The following is an 18,589-nucleotide window of genomic DNA, read 5'->3' as shown; positions in this document are numbered from 1 at the left end:
ATCTCCCTCCTTGCTTGGCCATACAATTGGAAGACATTAAGCTCTGTCCTTATACCATTTACTTTGCCAATCTAATCTGGGTTCAATAGAAGCTGGTTCCCAATAGAAAGAACAAAAGCTGTGGGCATGGGCTGCTTATTTCCAGATTAATGTACTACTTACTTCTTCAGTTTGGAACCAATTAATAACTGAGTTTGAGCTTAAACTCTCTGAGCAAATTCAGGCTGGCCTAATTATTAGGACATTTTATTCTTTCACTTGGTTTTGTTCCTGGTAATGGAGTAGGTAAAAATTTTAATACTGGCTTGATCTGCCAAAGAATCAATGCATATTTTTTGACTATTAAATTTCTATGCATTATCACCTGATATGAAGCAAAAGCTCTCTCTTCTGTGCAGCATAAGGGCCCTAATGTATGTAAGAAACCTTTCAATATCTCGAGTAACATGAATCACTTCAGCAGTAAATAAAAGATCCTTTAAAAATCAAAGCTGCAAAGAAAAGGACAGTATCAATACTTTAGGGGCAGGAAGGTGATGAGGTATTTAATTGTCTTCATAATCAAAGCACTGCCCTTAGCATGCTACCCAACACAGTAAGCAAAAATGGCTCAGCTGCATTCCTAAAGCCATTTTCACTGGAGATTCTGGAAATGCTCAGCACTCCTTTTAGGAAACACTAAGAAAAAATGACCAAGAAAGCAATTAGTTTCAGTTTTTCAGAGAGCAGCTTAGTCCCAGGTTTACAATGCCAACTGCATAAAGATTTGTCTCCCTAAGGCACCCACTATACACAACCAAATTGGCATAATTTACATTCCTCCTCAAATACCAACTTGATTTCTTATAAAGCCTGCACAAACCACTCTGAAATGACACCGATGACATGTAAAAATTAATTTTATTGATGCCCTTGTTGAAGGTTTTGTTTGCACTGACCATGCTCAGCAGTAATGTCACCTCAGCAGAATGTCACCTGCTCTGGAATTCTCCAGCTGCACAGGAACTGGCAATGCCACAAGCAAGGTGCCACTCATGAAGTGCCCACCACATGCAAGGTGGAGTGGATGCTCTCCCTCATTAGGGTCCCCCTGTTCTGTTCACAAACATGAACTGCACATGCTGGACCCCACAGCCACACGTGTGTGGTCATGTGTGCAGCAGCTTAGGTGCAAGTTCTGCTACCAAGAGAAAATGCACTGGCCTGAGTGCCAAAGAGCTGTTACAGACCATCTGAACAGTGCAGGTGCCTCTCTGTTCCTGTTTCTGCTGTACAGAGGGATGTAGCACAGGCTGGAGTGGGCAGATACAGCAGGAAGAGATGATCCCAGGGAAAAGCCTGGCATGGGTTTGAATCCATCTGCACAGCACCTGAGTGGTACAGAAAGGGAAATGAGGTAGGACAGGAGGAACACTACAAAGGTACCAGGTCACCATTATCTCAAAGGAAGACATCAGTGAGCAGGAACACAGCACTATCAGCATCATTTGCAATAGGAAAGGAGAGGCAAAAAGAGGTTCCAACAAGTTACTAGGACAGTGGTTATCTTCATGTAGCCACAGCTTCAAATTCCATCAGTGCTGTCTCCACAGAAGTTCCCCTGTCTGTCTCTTCTGATTCCCCAAATAACCTGGGAGAACTCCTACCTTCAAACTCTGATGCCATAAGAGGAGAAGCAGAATTATGTGGAGGTACCACAAGATCTGAATGTATTTCAAGTCTGTATTCAGAGACTCAAGATCCTTGATGACAGGATGCCATATGAAATACAGAGAGAAAGAATACAATCCTTCCCTTCTTTTCTTTGTGGTCTCAGGCTTCTCAGCTTCCCATCCTGGGTAGAACAATCTACCCTTCCACTTCTTCCAGTCCTTTTGAGGCAGAACAGCTAAATGTTCTCCCTGCTGGCAAGAGCTGCACAGCTCTACACCCTCACACCCAGTGATACAGGAATGCAGATGCTGGATCATCACATGGAAGTCTCTGGAAATTCAGCTTTGCAGCATGTACAACGGGATAAAAGCCAAACAAAACACAAGGAAGAGGAGCTACAAAAGGCCATAAATCCCTAGAATTTCCTCTAAGACAGCAAAATAAAGGTGATACAAGCTTACACAGCTGACTCACTAATCCTAAGGGACCTGAGCAACTCTCCCATCTACTATTGTTCCAAAAACTTCAGACTCAGGTAGGGATGAGGTGGTTTCAGGTCCAACTTACTTTTCCCTGCTTTCCAGCACTCTGAGCACTGGCTTTCCTGCTTATGCTACTACAGACAAGGGAGCAACCCTAAACAGATGGATGGGATAAGAGGCTGCATCCAACAGCCAGGGCCAAGGGAAGTGGAAAAGTGCTCTTCCTTGCTCTCAGGAGCCTCTAGGTTCGGACTTGGAACTTGCCAGCCTTTGTCATGTATTTGATCCCCTTGAATGGCTTGTACTTCTCCCCATACATGTCCAGGCGATTCACCTTCAGCCCTAGAGGCAAACAAACACAGCATGAGGCTGACTGCAAACAAACAAAGCTGGCAGGCCTCGGGGATAAAGGGACACAAGATCATACTGGTGGTGCAGAAAGCACAGGGAAAGTTTTAGCAAGCAGTAGACAGAATGGAGAAAAGCTGACAACTGCTAATTGTTAGAATCATTCCTTACAAACACATCCATACCCTTAATTTCTTTAGAGGTCTGTAAGCACAAAATGCAAGGGAATGCAGGTAAGTTGTTTCACAGAAAGAACAAAGCCATATATCTGTAGTCAAAGCAGACAACTTTTTTGCTTGAAGAACATGTTTCAGGTAGAATGCACTTCAGAAGGTTTGAAAAATTACTTCAGCCACATGCAGAATGAACACCAGCACCAGAGAACATTCCACTTCTTTACCTCAGAGTCACTCACCAGATATAGCCAGCTGCTGAATTTTAAACTGCAGGTTAATGGTGGGGTTTTCATCTGGTTTCGATGTCCCAGCTTGCAGGCTCACAGTCCCCTTCAGACTTGGCAGTTTCTGGGGGTTTATTTTCCCAACATCCCATGACAGTAACTTTAAGGAGCAGAAAATGGAGCAGTGAAACTCAAATGCTGCACCTTGTAAAGAAGAATCCCCTTCCAATGACAGCTTTTAATGTTTCTCTATGAAAAATGTCTTTTTCTTAGTGTCTTGCCTTTGATATTGGCCAGCCACAGGATTAAGGAGGGGATTCCTCACTCTAAACCTTTGTCCTCCTCTTTCCACGAGGCTCCCCAAAAGCCTACCATGATCCTATTTCCACTTCTTGTGCTAAAGGCCACGTGGGTAAGCCCACCAGAATAATGTTTGCAAGAAGAAAAAAAAACTTACCTCCTCAGGTTCAAACAACAAAACCAGAACACCCCAAACCAAAGCCATTAACCAGAGTTTGCAAAGGACCAACATTCAGCACTGGGCATGACAAGAGATGTTTGTAAACCATCCAGCAGATGGATGTCCCATTATACAAGACCAGTGCTTGGATTTTCTTCACACACCAAGGAGCCAGAACTACAATCAAGGTGTTTGTTCTGGGGATTAAGAAAACCCTAGTGTGCAGTTGTTCAGAACAAGTTCTCACCCCAACACACTGCCTTAACAAAGCAGTGTTCATGGAAGTGTCCAGGTAAACATCAAGAGATTAACTGCATTTTCTGATAGATAAGAAAGATTTTTTTTTTTTTAATGATCTAATTTCTCTCTTTCCTCTTACCTTTGTAACTGGATCAAAGGCATGTGTTCCCTGGGAGGGTGTGAGGGTCATATTTAAGACACTTTTTGGCATCTGGCTAGTGACCATCACTCCCTCTACAGTCTTGCCCATAGTCTGCTTTGGCCCCACTGTGATCTCAAACCGTCCCAGCGAGCTGCTGTCACGAAAACTGATGTTGTGCTTCACGTAGACAGGAATTGCCACAAGGCTGGAATGAAGACACAAACAGAAAGTCCTCGTCAATCTCTTGTCTTCATATTTGCCTAAAAGAGAAGGAAATGCTACACTCATTTGTTAGAGCTAGGAGCAAAGTCAGGATTCCTTTCTCATGTCTTAATTACATTTTTGTAATCAAGCTTGCTGTGTCCTATTTTATCAGACAAGGGAACTACATCCAATAAAAGAGAAGGCTTTACCAAAAGGTGAGATATGTTTTTGCATGTCACAGCCAGGTTGACAAGTAGTTCCTGGCAGTGCAACACCACCTGAACTTGATGTTTGTGCTTTTGGTTGCATTTGCCACTCCTTTTCACCTACATCTGGCAAAGGTCTAGCAAAATTCTTTAGCAACTGTAATTCCAAATAGTACTTGGCTGCTTCTAGAAAAGAGTGTAAACCTGGACAAAAACTCGTGGTTCCAACAGGAGAGATGTCAAAACCTAACAGGAGCACCAAACTATCTTGTTTCATTCTAAAAGGTTTTTTTAAACATATGAAATCAACAGCTTGATTACTCCACACTGTCTAATTCTTTCACTGTCTAGTTTGTTTATCTGCTAGCAGTCTTTGAAAAATGCTGGCTGGCCAGAAAGAAATTACAGAATCACTGCTCCACACAAAGAGAAAACGTGTAATTTTAACAAAAGAAAAATGCAAGTCACCATGCCCCTCTACCTCACTTGGCTCAACATGCCACCTCATCCTTAAAAATTCCTTCTTTTATCCTCTTCCTAGCCAGAGGGATCCAAACTTTATCATTCCCAGCACCAGACTCATCACCTACTTCTGAGCACTGACATGGTAGGAGAGCAGGCGGAAATTGCCGTCAGGAGGAATGAAGGAGAGGATTCTCTCGGACTCCCAGCGCTTGAAACGCACACATGGGTGAAAGCTGACATCATCCAAGAGCCGAGGGTTCTGCAACAAAAACTCACAAGGTTTGTGAAGGCAGGACAGCTTAAAATGACTTAAAATGAGCAATCTTCTATCCAGGAAGGGGCTCCCATCTGACACACTCGGGACCACCTGGAGGTGTCTACATGTCTGATGCTGTTAAATCCATGTGAAAGCAGCACTCAGTAATCTCCATCCTTTTCCAGGGTATTTTTAATCCTATTTTAGAAAACTTAGTCACGTCACATAATTACATTGGTGTGTACTCATAGTGGAGGTGGCCCTTCAGGATTTCTGCTTAAAGCACCACTGCTTCTCAAAACCTTGCTCACAGCACACATCCCCTGTGCTTTTAAACAAACAATCTGAAAAAGCCTTTTTAGGCTCCAAGTTGCTGAAGTTCCTGATGAGTTCCCATTGTCATTTCTTTCTCTTTTTGGCCAGCATACCCAGACTCTGAGGTGCTGGGGTCCATCATCACAGGACCACAATCTTAGCAGCAGGGCTGGGAAAGCCCTTTCAAAATACTTCAGTGAAGATACATCCTTGAGCTTTACCATAAAGGAGAGGGTAAGGTCTGGCATCCCAGTCAGCTTGACACAAGCATCAATCACTCCTTGGATTTCAGCAGTAATAGTGGAACCTGCAGCAAGAAGGTAAACACAGGTGGCTTTGTCAACCTGATCAAAAAAATCCCCAAGTGGAAAAGCCATGAGTGAAGAGGAGGGAAATCTATTTTCTTAATGAAATGCCATGGTTCATTTTGTTACCTGCTCAACATTTGTATCATTCCCACTGACTCCTCCAGAAGATTCCTTCAGTTAAGAACCATGGACACCAACAATGTCCATTTTAATGGCCAATGACAATAACTCCCAATTCTACCAAGATTGAGAAGCACAAATACTAAAGAGGAAGTGCTATGCACAATTTTTACTCATCTTCTATTTTCCCAATACAGAATTCCTTATGAGACCTCAAGAACAAAGTGAAAATCTTGGCACCTCTGTAAAATTTTTGACATACAAGTCAGCATCATTCCAGAGTAAAAACAGGAACAGAGCTTCCCACCCATGGATGAAGGTGCACCTATTTCAAAACCTAACTCTCTCTTCAGCCACTGTCAGGACAAGTTATCCTATTCTTAACCAACTCCCATACCTGATTTGTCAATGATTGCATCTATCTCCTCAATCACATCAAAATAGGCCTCGTTGTTGGTGTATTTCACACCAGTACGTCTCCAAGGCACCACGGAGAGCTGTCCAGTGGGCAGCTGGTCACCCACATTAGTGCTTCCTGGAAAAAGAAAGGGAATCAACAACCACAGAAGTCAGGCAATGCTGCAGAGCAAGTCCCTGGCTTTATTGAGCTTAATTGTAATTAATCCCCAAGAACATCTGTTTCTTTGTAGGAAAGCAAACTCTTCTGGACTCCCAGTACTCCAAACATGTTCATCTCTCTCACACCCAGCTCTAAAACATAACACAGTAATGCATGGGAAAGTGTCTACACATGGGGATGACTTCATCCTGGAAGTCATGTCTGTAACTGAAAATGCAATCTGACTTTTTTTGGTTAAAATACCCCAAATCAGACCAAAACCAAACGCAAAACCAAAGTGCAGCTGGTGCTGACATTGGAAGGAACCTCAGAGCAAAGCCCTAAACACCCCTGTGCTGCATGAATGCTATGGGACAACATCAATTCTCTTCAGCCATGTCCTAATTTACTCCTGCAGGAATATTGCCCCCGGGCTCCCCAGTTTATCCTCTTCTTGTTTCCTGTACCTGTGATGGTGTTGACAACTGTTCTCAGAATTGTAGGAGGCTTTATCAGCTCCTTCAGAATATTGGACTCTGTTGCCAGTGGGAAGCCATTGTCCAGCATCTCCTCCAGCACCTCATAAACCACCACAACATTGTCCTTGATGATCACCTCTGAACAGACACCGAAATAATCCTGTGCAAAGGAAAGGATTACTCAGTGGTCTCTGAAAGAGAATCTTAGTGATCATTCAGTCCAGTGCTCTCCCACACAGGAATAAATTGAGCCTCTTCTTGAAGGAAGCAAAAAAAAAAACCACTGAAACTCACAGCACTCCCACAGATACACAACTCTGAGCACACCTCGGCCACTCCTCCAGTGAGGTGGCAAATTCCCCCATCAGCTGTCCCAACTAATTCAGCAATTTTTAAAACTGAACATTTTATTTAGTTACTGCCTCATTCTACGTGAACTTCAAGCATCTTACAGGAGAGAGCAAGTGCATGTGCACAAACACAAACCTGAGCTTCTAGTTACTTACAGCAATTAGAGATCAGGCATTTTGCATAAAGAATGAGTATATGTCTGCTGTGACAGTAGAGAAATCCTAGTTCTGCTTTACAAACACTCTTTTTCAGACATACCAGATTTTAATGTACATCTAAGCCAGTGACAACACACTCATGCCTCATACCCTCATAAAAAACAAGACCTAAGGGTCTGACACCATCCACTGCTGGCCTGAACAGCCAATCCTCTCCCTAAAGTCAGAGAAATGTAACTCAGGATGCAGTCTGAGATACAGGTTCTGACTGACGTCTTGGCAGCAGAAGCTCCCATGACACTCGTTTGGCCAAGCACACATTTCCTGTATGCTGGCAAGATGCTGGTCACAAGACACTTCAAATCCACACCACACAATCCTGTTGTTGGCAGGCGGAAGACAGACATCTTTGCCCTTTTCCTGAAGCGATCAGAAGATGTGTCAACCCTAGCACAGAGGGAATACAGCTACTCTGGGGCAGAATTCGCTGCTTTAGGAAGCTTCCGAGAAGCATCGCTAGATGTAAAAGCACGGGGAGGTTGTCACTAATTGATTAAAACACGTGGCTAGGAATTGCAAAAGCTCCTTGTGAGAACAAGGCCAGCTTGGTATTAGTTCACAGTTCCCAGAGCAGATAAGGCTGCAAAACAGAAATATTGATTTATGAAAGGTTCATCCTGTGGGCACAGGGAGATCCCGAATCCATCGCAATTCCTAGGCACTAAATTCCCAACTACCGCACGCCCTGTTTGCATCCTCACAAACGCAGGACGAAAATTACGTGACAGGAAACAAAAAAACCCCTAAAAGGTGCAAACCAGAGGGGTTCTTTGCCGAGGCTCCCGAGGGTCCCACGGCCCTCGGCCATACCTGGAACGTGTCCACGACGCGGTGCAGGAACTCGATGACGAAGAGCGGCGGCACCTCACTCTGGATGACGGCCACGAAGAAGATCTTGTGCCGGTAGACGCTAAGGAGGTAGTGGTGAGGCGTGGGGATCACCGGCGGCACGTTCTCCGCCTCCGAGGCCCGCTCCTGCGCCTCAAAGAAATAGTCACAGACGGAGCGGCTCACGACGCTCTTCCAGTGCTTCTCCAGGAAGATGTCCCCCGAGGCGTTGATGAGGAACAGACTGTGGATCATGGCTGCGGCGGGGCCGGGCCGTGCCGTGCCGTGCCGGAGCGAAATCCCCTCAGAGCTCTCCCTGCACAGGCCCCGCCCCCGGCAGCCCCGCCCCCGGCGGGCCCCGCCCCCGGCGCGCTTCCCCTGCTGGCTCAGCCCCCCGCGCGCGCAGCACGGCCGCCGCAAAGCCCCGCCCCCGGCGCGCGGGCAAACACGCCCCCACCCACTCGGGGCGGGGTCTCCGCAGCGAGCGCTGCCATTGGGCGGCCCGCCCACACCCGCGCGCCCCATAGGCTGATGAGGCGCGCGGCTCGTGACGCAACAGCACGGCGCGCTCACGCTCCGTGCCAATCCCGGCAGCGGGCGGGCGGGGATCTAGGCGGGTACGGCATCGCGCCCGGCGGAGCCCCACGCGTCTCTGTGTCCCATGTGTCTGTCCGGCGACCGATTCCGTGTCCCGTCCCGTTACACATCTGACAAGGCAAGGAGCATCGCGGGGCCCTCAGGCCCGGAGCTACGCAGGGCGCTCCCGCTAGGCGGCGCCATCGCGAGCCGGGGACGCCCCACACGAAGGGCGGTGCGCGTTCGCCGCGGTTCGGCGGGGTGTTCACCTGCCCCGCCTGCTCCGCACCGGCGTTCAGGGGTCCCTTTTCTAGAGGGGAGCTGGACTACAGTCCATGAAATGAGGAAATAACCTGGTTTTTGCAGGGAGGAACAGCTAGGGAAACGTTCTTCACTACGTTATTTTGTTGGTTCGTTCACCACAGAGTAACAGACCAGAAAACATCCAGCTGGCGTGAAAACACTTGTCATGAGAAATTTACCTAAATTCTCTAGCAAATTATTCCTTTGCCTAACTAGAACTAGAGTTTCATGTTCATGTAGCAGATCCCTGGACTTCTGAGTAAAACGTGCCATGACAAATAATTTTCCTACTACACTGCTGGGAATATACAAAACCAGTGGAAAAGCAGTGCTTTGTATCCCGTTAAATAAACTGTGTGAGCACGCAGCCTTTCCTATATGGGAGGAAGGTCGGACTGTTCACCCCAGCACGGAGAGGCTGAGGTCTGAGATTTCAGACCCAACTGTGATTCAGGATTGTGGGTGTGAAAAACGCCAATCGCTTGTTTTTAAAATTTTAAAAGTTCAATAGTAATAAAATGGTTATAAAAATAGTAATACAATTAGAGTAATAATAATTTGGACAATATGAGACAAGAGAAACAAAGAGTTACAGACAGTCCGGGTACTTTTTTCTGGGCAGCATAAGCCCAAAAAAAGGACCCACGTTAACAGAGGATTAACCCTTAAAAACAGTAACCTGTTGCATATTCATACACCTCATCCATGATGCATAAATTCCATTCAAACACAGGATTCTGTCTGGTCAGTGTCAGCTTCTTCCTCATAATCCCAACTGTGTCATCCTGCCCCAGCAAGGTGGGGAAGAAGTTCGTTTCTCCTGATAATGGAGCAATAAATTCTCTTTCTCTGAAAGATTTAGGTGTCCTGTGACTGCTATCTCAGTGCGAGTCCTTTCTTTAGAAAAAAAAAAGTAGCCTACATAGCATAGTTTCTATTTTAACATTTTGTTACAACCTTAAACTATATTTACCACACTACTTAAGAGAATTAATACAGCATCACTTCCTAACACAACACATATAATATTCATTTTAATATTAGCGAAAAGCCAATCACAAAGTACGCATTTTTCACAGTGGGCAAATCTTTTTAAGCGCTGCTGCCCGCCTCGCCTCACGTCCCCTCACGGCCCGGCCCGGCCGCTCCCCTCACGGCCCGCCCCGCCCCGCCCCGCCCCGCGCGCTCCCAGCGCGGCCCCGCCTCCCCCGCCCTCAGCGGCGCAGCTGCCGCCCCACAGCGCCCCCTGGCGGCCGCCTGCGCCCCGCCGCGCTGTTCCGTGGCCTCGGCACCCCCCTCCCCCCGCGGGCTGTTCCACCTCGCGCCCCCCCCGCCCCCCGCCGCAGCGCGCCGGGCCCAAGATGGCCGCCGTGTCAGTTTCGGGCTTCGCTGCCGTCCGGCCTTCACCTCCCGGGACCCGGCGCTCGCGGCCCTCGGTAAGTAACGCTGGCGGAGCCGCGCCGGCTCGGCTGGTTGATGCCGAGGAAGTCGGGGACAGGCGGTTGGCGAGCTCCGTGGCCTGGGGAAGGGGAAGGCCCAATTGGGCGCTCCAGGCTCGCGGCCTGTTCCGGCCCCGCCGCCGCTCTGCGCCAGGCCCGGCCCCGCCGTCCGCTCCCGCGGCGCTCGCCAGGCCCACGCCTCGGGGAGGTGGCGGCCTCGGCACGGCACGGGTGAGGCGGGCGAAGCGGACGGGGGTCCGCGAGCTGAGCTCCGATCAGTGTCTGGTGCGGGAGAGCGCGGCTGAGGCGGGCGCGGGCCTGGCCGTACCCGTGCGAGGAGCTGGCCGGGCCGCGCTGCCCGTGTCCGGGAGGACGGAGAGCTGCGTGCGGCCCGGCTGTCTGCCGCGGCTGCGGCCTGCGCCCCGCTTTTCCCGAATTCGCCGGTGCGAGTCTCTGTGCTGAGGCAGTGCGCTCCTTGGGGCGCCTAGTGCGGGACCTACCCGCGGTAGGGATGGGGACGAGCGGTAGCAGGTGCAGGGGTCGCTTGTCACCCAGAGGGCCAGCGAGAGAGTGACCCACCGGCGCTGGGACCGTCCCGGTGTCGCCCCAGCCTGGCTGGACGGTTGCATAACGCCCTGCGCACGGAGCTCGGCTGGGGACAGGGGACGGAATCCTTCGGGCCTCGGGATCCAGGGGTATGGGCACCGCGGGAGCGCATCTCCGTTTTGCGAGGAGGGCAGGTGTCGGGGACCGTATTTCCCTTGGCATCTGTTGTTCGCAGAATAAAAGAACTCTAGGCAAACACTGCATCTTTCCTGGTTTAAGCAGTCGTTCAGAGTCTTTCCAGTACTGGCCATGTGGAGCTCTGCTGTTGAGTCTGATGTTTGTATGCAAATGTGTTCCGTGTGTTGATAAATTCTTCAGTACTTACTAGAAAGCAGAACACGATAACTGTGTTGTCAGCTTAGCTCTTGTCTAAAACTTCCCTTGTAGAAAATCGTTATTTCTTGTGATAAATACTTTACAGTTCCTTTTTGGTTAGTGTACTCCTGAAGTGGAACTTCAGCACAACAGACAGTTATCACACCCAGAAAAAGCTATTTTAAAGATAACTAACTAAAGGCTCTAAAGTAGAGCCTCATTCCCTTTCACCAGCATCATTAATGAGCAGTGTCATAAGCATTCCTTTTATGCTGTGTATGGTCACCTGTTACTTTGTCCTCAGGTGTTTTCACTGGGCCTCATCAATACTGAAAATTAACATGTATTTTTTCTGTGCCCTCTAAAATAGAGCATTTAATTGCAATCTCCGGCTGTGTTTCTTCACTTTTTTCCTTTATGGAAGAACTGTCATAGCTTTTCTTCACAGATGGGAAACCCATGATTACACTCTTGAAAGTGCTCCAAAAGTTTCTTGCTGTTTGCTCAAGAGTCTTAGTTATTCCTATTTTCTGTCAAAGTTTCAGGCAGTGTCTTCCATGTGTAAAAATTAAGAGAGCTGCTGCTCTTTTAAGATGTTTGTTGTGGTTTTCTTTTTTCCCCTCAAATATTAATTTATGTTGTGCTCAGCAGTGGTCCAAATCTTGGTATAGATTAATAGATCAGAATGGAAAGGACACTTTTCTTTAGGTTGTATGGGGTAATTTTAGTGCTAAAGTATGTTTTTATTAGTAGTGAAGATAAAATCTGAAGTGTTGCTTCGGTATTTCAGAAATGTAGTGGCTTAAAACTCTGCTATGTGTTTAACAAATTAACATTGTCTGCTACTTTTTTTTAAATGTGTCTCTTGTTTTCTTCTAGGCCTAACATTGGAACTCTTTTGGTTGTGAGACCAGAAGCTCAGGTGAGATAATGCTGAAATCTTCATATATTTGTGCAAAACCTTTCTGTGAAGCTGTTATGGGATTTGTTGGAAAGACTATAGAAGTTTCTAATTGTTTTGTTCTCTTCTCTTCAGTGTGAAAACAAATAATGTTTGAGAAAGAAGGATTAATTCAGAACAGAAAACGTGTATGCTATGGTTAGCTGGTTCCCATCATTCGAGGATCTGTTTTCTCATCATTTGAAACTCGTTCAGCATCAGGACAAAGGATAACGACTCTATGGATATACAGAATCCTTCACCATGGTAAAACTCGCCAACCCGCTGTACACAGAGTGGATTTTGGAGGCAATCAAAAAGGTAAAGAAGCAAAAACAGCGACCTTCAGAGGAGAGGATATGCAATGCAGTGTCATCTTCGCACGGTTTGGACCGCAAAACTGTTCTGGAACAGTTAGAGTTGAGTGTTAAAGATGGAACTATTTTAAAAGTCTCCAACAAGGGTCTCAACTCCTACAAGGATCCTGATAATCCTGGGAGAATAGCACTTCCCAAGCCTCGGAACCATGGCAAGTTGGATGGTAAACCAAATGTGGACTGGAATAAACTTATTAAACGGGCAATTGAGGGCTTGGCTGAGTCGAGTGGCTCATCCCTGAAGAACATTGAGCGCTTTCTGAAAGGTCAGAAAGATGTGTCTGCATTATTTGGAGGCAGCGCCGCCTCCATTTTTCACCAGCAATTACGATTAGCTGTCAAACGTGCTGTTGGCCATGGTAGGCTCCTTAAGGATGGACCTCTGTACCAACTCAACACTAAAGCAACCACTAATGCTGATGGGAAGGAGAGTTTTGAGTCTCTTTCCTGTCTCCCTCCAGTGTGTCTCCTTCCCCATGAAAAGGATAAGGTAAGACAGTTTTTGTATGGTTGTTTTCTTGTGGTCGATGCAGTGTGTCAATACAGAGTTGCAATTTGAGGCCAGTAATCTTGACTCTGTTATGTTAGAAGTTATTACTGTGTTTAGGATCCCATTGTATCCAGTTTTCTAAACATGAGAGGAAGTGGACTGTGATTTGTACTTTGGATCAGAAAATTGCAGATGGGCTGTTGGGGGAATTTCCAATTCCACTGCTTCTGTGCAGTGGAACTGAAGGTATGGTAACAGGCTTACTGTAGGTGTGTCAGCAGAACACAGGAGGTCAGCCTCCTCTTTGGAAGGTGAGATGGATTTGCTAAGGAAACTGAGATGATCTCTTGCTTTCACGTTTTTATTTGACTGCCATTTCTTCTTTCTCTTGGAATTCAGGTAATGTAGTGAGGGGCTGATAAGCAATTGCCACCTAATGCTGTCTTAGAGGCTTTCTTTGTAATGGGCAAAGAACTTTCTGTTCCAGAGCCTCTTTGTTGTGAAATAGGAAGAAACTTGGTCTAGTAGAAGATTTTTAAGGTCCCTGCCCACCCAAACCATTCTATGATCTAGAGAGCATGGAGATCCTGGTAGGAGCACTCAGGGACTTCTGTTCCCTCTGCCCCCTCCTCTCTCCCCCATTTTAAATATATGTTCTTTATAAAAAACAATTTTTCTGTTGCTTTCTCTTACTTTTTGTGGTTTTCCCCTCCTTTCTGCCATACCTGTGCATTCCTAAGGTCATTGATCCTCCCCTCTAACCTCAAGATGAAGGTGTTGGAGTGAAATTCCCACCCAGGCAGTATCTTTTTATTCTTTCTGTTACTGTGAATGCAGAGTAGAACAGAAGCTTGTCTTTGTTTACTGAAGATCAATTTCTCAGTGGTTCATATAATTGTGCTACTTGTCTCTAGGACATCTAGAATGTGAAAATTATTCTTTTTTTATCCTAAAAAGATACATTTTTCAGCAGAATGGGATATTTTTGGTTGTCACAAATATCCTGTTCAGGGATGAATTCTTTGGGTGTGTCCTACTCATGGTTTTTGAAGTCAGCTTCACTCTCTGGTGAGAGATGCTTTAGTGATCTATTAGAATTTGAAGATTTAAAACTGCTGTAGGAGTCTTCTTCATAAAGAAAACAAAATCTGCACAGCTGCTTTATCACCAGAAAAGTTTCTCTGAAGTTCTAATTTAACTGTGGGAGCTTTGCTGTGGACACAGTAGTTAACTTGTCAGTGTGCTGTGCTGTGAGCTGGCACAATGTAGGAAGTATTACTATGCTGAAAATTCCAGTGTTCTGTCTACAAATGTTTCCTATGTAAGTCCCCAACTTTACCCACAATGAAATCAGTATAGCTGTAAAATGTTATGAAAAATGGATATAAACAAGCCTGGCACATGAGGTGGTTGGGTTGAGAGTGTTGGTAATAGTGGCTGTGCATGTTATTAACACAGTTTGTTTCACAGCCTACTCAGTCTTCTTGTGTTGTGCTGAAACTCAGGAGCAGCTTGATATTCTTTGAGATTAATTGTTCCCTGTGCTGTTCTTAAAATGTTACAAATCAGAGTGGTGAATGGTAGTATAAATACTGAATTTAGTCTGGGATTTGTTTTTTGTTCCCTTGGAAAAATAGAAATTTTGCAAGGCATTCTTTCAATAAATTCTTCTGAGTTTTTGTGTCTCTGTGTCTGTGTTTAACCCTGGGTGTCTGCTCTTCATGGACCATCTCTGTGCTGGGTAACTCAGGCAGAGTTTCCTACTAGTCTGAAGTCATTTTGAAGATACAATGTTAAAACATGTGGGTTCTGCCAGCTTTAATTGACTGGCACCTTGGTGGTGGCTCAGAGTTCCTGTTCTCCAGGATTTTTAAGACACTTTATTTTTTGGTTTTGTTTTGTTCTTGGTTGGTTGCTTTTTTTCCATGCAGACAGTGCAATGACCTTCACTCTACTGCTTCCTGTTAAATCTCAACCACTTTTTGCAGGTGGAGATGCCATACTCTGCTATAGTGATTTTCTTGATTTCGTGGGTTCTTGAGAGTGCTAAGGGATTTTTTCTCTTCTTTTTTTATTTTTTTTCTCTTTAATGGAATATACTTGGTACAGATTGTTTGGGACTATTGTGACCATGTTTCCCTTGATTCTTAGAAGAGCTTTGGCAGTAACATGAACAAAAAGTTCAACCTCCCACCTGCCTGACAGTCCCCAAGCAGCAGCCCCCAGGCAGCTTCTCCCCAGTTTCTGTCCTGAGCATGGCACCACCTGGTCTAGAACAGCTCTTTGGCTGGGCTGGGACAGCTGTCCCAGCTGTGTGCCACCCCAGCCTCCTGTGCCTGCCAGCCTCCTCACTGCAGGTGGGGTGAGAAGCTGAGAAGTCCTTGACTTTGGTGTGAACCCTACTTGGCCCAGCTGAAACATCAGTGAGTTATCCAAAGTGTTCTCATCCTACAAAACACAGCAGCACCCCACCAGCTACTAGGGGAAGAATTAACAGGATCTCAGCCAAAGCCAGGACAACTGTTCAATAGTTAATGCAGTAGCTACAATGCAATAAATGCCTTGAGAGACTGCTACAACACTGTAAGATTTAACAGTGTTGAACAGCAAGGAGCTCTTTCCTGGTACACCATGGTGAGGAACTTAAGCTGTAGTAAGCTGCAGGTCTTAAGGGTGGATGCCTTAAAGATAGCTCGCTCTGCTTTTGTTTTGTTGACACTTGTTACAGAAAGAATCTTTGTAAAATCATTATTATTAAAAAAAACCAGCAATAACGTATCAGCTAACTGAAGGAGAAATGGAAATAGTTGCTCTGTGTGTTAGAAGTTCCCAGAGCATCTGAAATTTGATCTCAGGACAACAGTAGGACTGTTTCTTCCTCAATTAGAAGGAAAATACAGGTGGTATATTTGATAGCCATTTGCACTGTCCTTGAAACTGTCTTTTATGTCAGTTCAAACTGTCTGTGGCTGCAGCAACCTTTAAGTAAATATCTTAGTATTATTATCCTGCAGTATAGGTGAGAGTTTAAAGCCAAAATTCAGGAAGTGCTTCCTGGAATAAAATGAGAGGAACTTCTGTGGCTGAAAAGTAGGAGTAATATTTAAGCAGATTCCCTGTGCTGCTCACTTGCAGGTTCCTTATGGCATGTCTCTTTCCTAGTTTTGTGTGGCTATTTTTATCTGTTGGTACTTACCAATCAGTTTCACTGTGGACTGTTATCCATGCAGCATCCTTCAGGCCTTCCTTCCTCCCAAGAGTAGTTCTGGAGCCCAGTGTGCACTCATAAACTCCCATGAAGCCAAACTTTTGGTATCTTTTTAGAAAGTTCATATGAGGGCACCATAGTTGTTTTGAAGGCCTTTAAGCATGCAATAACTAGTGCTGTATTGTGCCTGCTTAAGTTAGTAATTGTTAATTCCATGTCTTAAATGAAACAACTGTCCAATTACTGTAAAGAGGTTATTTTTGGATTGATTTATGTGGGGTGGAGTACATAAATGATCTGCAGCTAGAACACTGTAATTACATATTGAGAGCTCACCCATCTCTCCAAGGGCACTGTTCAGGCTTAGGCTCTCAGCTGGAGGAGGATTAGGAGTCACTCTCTTCCAGCTGGGTCTGGGGAAGAGAAGTCTGTAGTTCTGTCTAAAAAAACCTTGTGGTTGATAACAGATGGCCTCCATCTGTACACTGTGTAACTCTGGAAACCCAAGTGTTAAAAAATTACCTTGAACTTTATTCACTCAGTTAGTGAACAGGTGAAGTACTTGGAGTAATTGAGCAAATCTAAGCAGATCCTAAAGACATTGCCATGGACACCTGTGCATGGGTGTTCTGAACTGGTGCATTCAGTGTGCATTGGGGCTGGGTGGTGCCAAGAGTGGTGCAGGCAGTGTCCAGAGTCAGGATAACTTAGAGGCAAAGCTGTCACTCTGGGGAGACATCAGATGCTATGATAACTTATATCTAATGTCTGCATCTGTGTCAGTGGGTACTGCTGTGGAGGAAATCTTTTTAACAGTGTTCTCTCCATTTTGTGCTCAAGGTGGTAAAGTTTAAAAAACTGAGTAGGATTTGGTGTCACAGTTGAACTTGTGTGGGTGTCCTGGGTAAACCACAGGCAGCAGCCTTGAATCAGGTAGAGATCTTTAATGTGCATGAAAGGCTCATTGACAGCTCCTTTTGGTTCTTCTCTGATATCATGTTTATGGGGGGGGCCTGCATTCTGTTAAATACTTTTTTTCATTTTCTACCTGAAGTATTTTCCATTCTTTTAGGCATGCTGCTAATCTTGAAGTAAGGCAGTGTGCAGTATGTAAAGATAGAATAATTACCTCTGTGCACAGACATTACTTAGGTTTTAACAAAAATCTTATCCCCAAAGTAACTTGTTATTTCTAGAAATCAAAGTCAATGTTGAAGTTCTTTTTTGTGACCATCTAGGAATTGTAAATGCCAGGTTTTTTGCAGTGAGAGGAATTAAGATTTCAGCTTGCTCTTGATTCGAGTGGTGTCTTTTTCTTTTGCAACTGTGGAAGTTTGTGACCTCTTAGAAATATCTTTTGATCTAAAATAGAGTAATATAATCATCTGTCACTCCCAAGACTGCATCCTGTATTTTCTCAAAAATTATGAAGCTGGGACAAAGTGTAGGTGAGAGCTTACAGGATATAACTTTGGGTAAAGAAAACTTCAGTAACTTGAACTGCTAGGTTCCTGAATCAGTGTCAAGTGAAGGGAGTTTCTTTATGCTGCAGAGAAGGAAATCTGAGCCTCTCTCTCCCCTCACTGCCCGAGTTTGCAGTCAGAAAGTCTTGGCATGTGATTCTGATTGTGACTAACAAATCCTGGGTAGTTTTAATCCTCTGATTAGAGAACTTGTTCATTCTAGGAAGGTTATTTAACAATTGACTGTCTAAGCATTTCCAGTTGACATTCTGTAAGTTTTTCCCATGTGCATATCTGATAGTGAGATAATTTCTTTAGTTTGAGTGTCAGCCCCAGATACTATTCACATCATTTTTGCATTGATTTCCAGATATCAATAATCACTGCAGAAAATTCAGCCAGTATGTACCTCATTAATATCCAAGCTATTGCCCTTTGCACTTGACTCTACTCTTGTAGCAGCATTTCAGATTTTCTCTCCGTTGTATTAGAACTTCCTCAAGCAGCAGCACTTATTTTAAATATTCTTTAATTTTTCTATTAAATTACTCTGTGTGTTTCTCTTAAGAAGAGGTATGTATTTCATGCTTGTTCCTTTCTTCTGTATGCTATTTTGTCTTTTCTCCCTTACATTTCTTTTAATGTACTCCCATGTTTTAGGCCATCATTCTGCCATATAAATATGCTTCTTCCTTACAAGTGAATTGGAGACAATATCCATTTACACAGACAAGCATACGAGTTTGTGCTATGGTAATAGCTTTTCTTGGGTGTATTAAAATATACTTAGCATTGTTTTCTTGAGTAAAAACAGTATTTTTTGAGTATTTTAAGGGAT

The 18,589-nt window shown here is 45.1% G+C and overlaps 2 protein-coding genes across 2 annotated transcripts in view; one reads left to right on the top strand and one right to left on the bottom strand.

Annotated features, from left to right (window-relative positions):
• Positions 1–881: 881 nt before the first annotated feature.
• AP3M2 (adaptor related protein complex 3 subunit mu 2) lies at positions 882–8,373 on the bottom strand. Its single transcript, XM_059870603.1, has 8 exons — positions 8,017–8,373; positions 6,626–6,797; positions 5,997–6,134; positions 5,393–5,478; positions 4,726–4,859; positions 3,723–3,930; positions 2,899–3,043; positions 882–2,477 (listed from the first exon to the last, which is right to left on the bottom strand). The coding sequence occupies exons 1-8, from the start codon at positions 8,287–8,289 to the stop codon at positions 2,377–2,379; spliced, it is 1,257 nt and encodes a 418-aa protein (XP_059726586.1). The 5' UTR covers positions 8,290–8,373; the 3' UTR covers positions 882–2,376.
• A 1,842-nt stretch (positions 8,374–10,215) lies between these two features.
• Positions 10,216–18,589, top strand: part of KAT6A (lysine acetyltransferase 6A) — a 31,369-nt gene continuing 22,995 nt past the window's right edge. The window contains exons 1-3 of the mRNA XM_059870676.1: positions 10,216–10,349; positions 12,153–12,195; positions 12,310–13,080. Coding sequence (XP_059726659.1) covers positions 12,478–13,080 — 603 coding nt within the window. The 5' untranslated portion in view covers positions 10,216–10,349; positions 12,153–12,195; positions 12,310–12,477. The remainder of the gene's footprint in view (positions 10,350–12,152; positions 12,196–12,309; positions 13,081–18,589) is intronic.

The sequence above is a fragment of the Haemorhous mexicanus genome, chromosome 30 (genome assembly GCF_027477595.1).
Source record: "Haemorhous mexicanus isolate bHaeMex1 chromosome 30, bHaeMex1.pri, whole genome shotgun sequence".
Classification (NCBI taxonomy): Eukaryota; Metazoa; Chordata; class Aves; order Passeriformes; family Fringillidae; genus Haemorhous; species Haemorhous mexicanus.
Note: the sequence above shows the minus strand (reverse complement) of the source record. Positions and strands in the feature narration are given on the sequence as shown.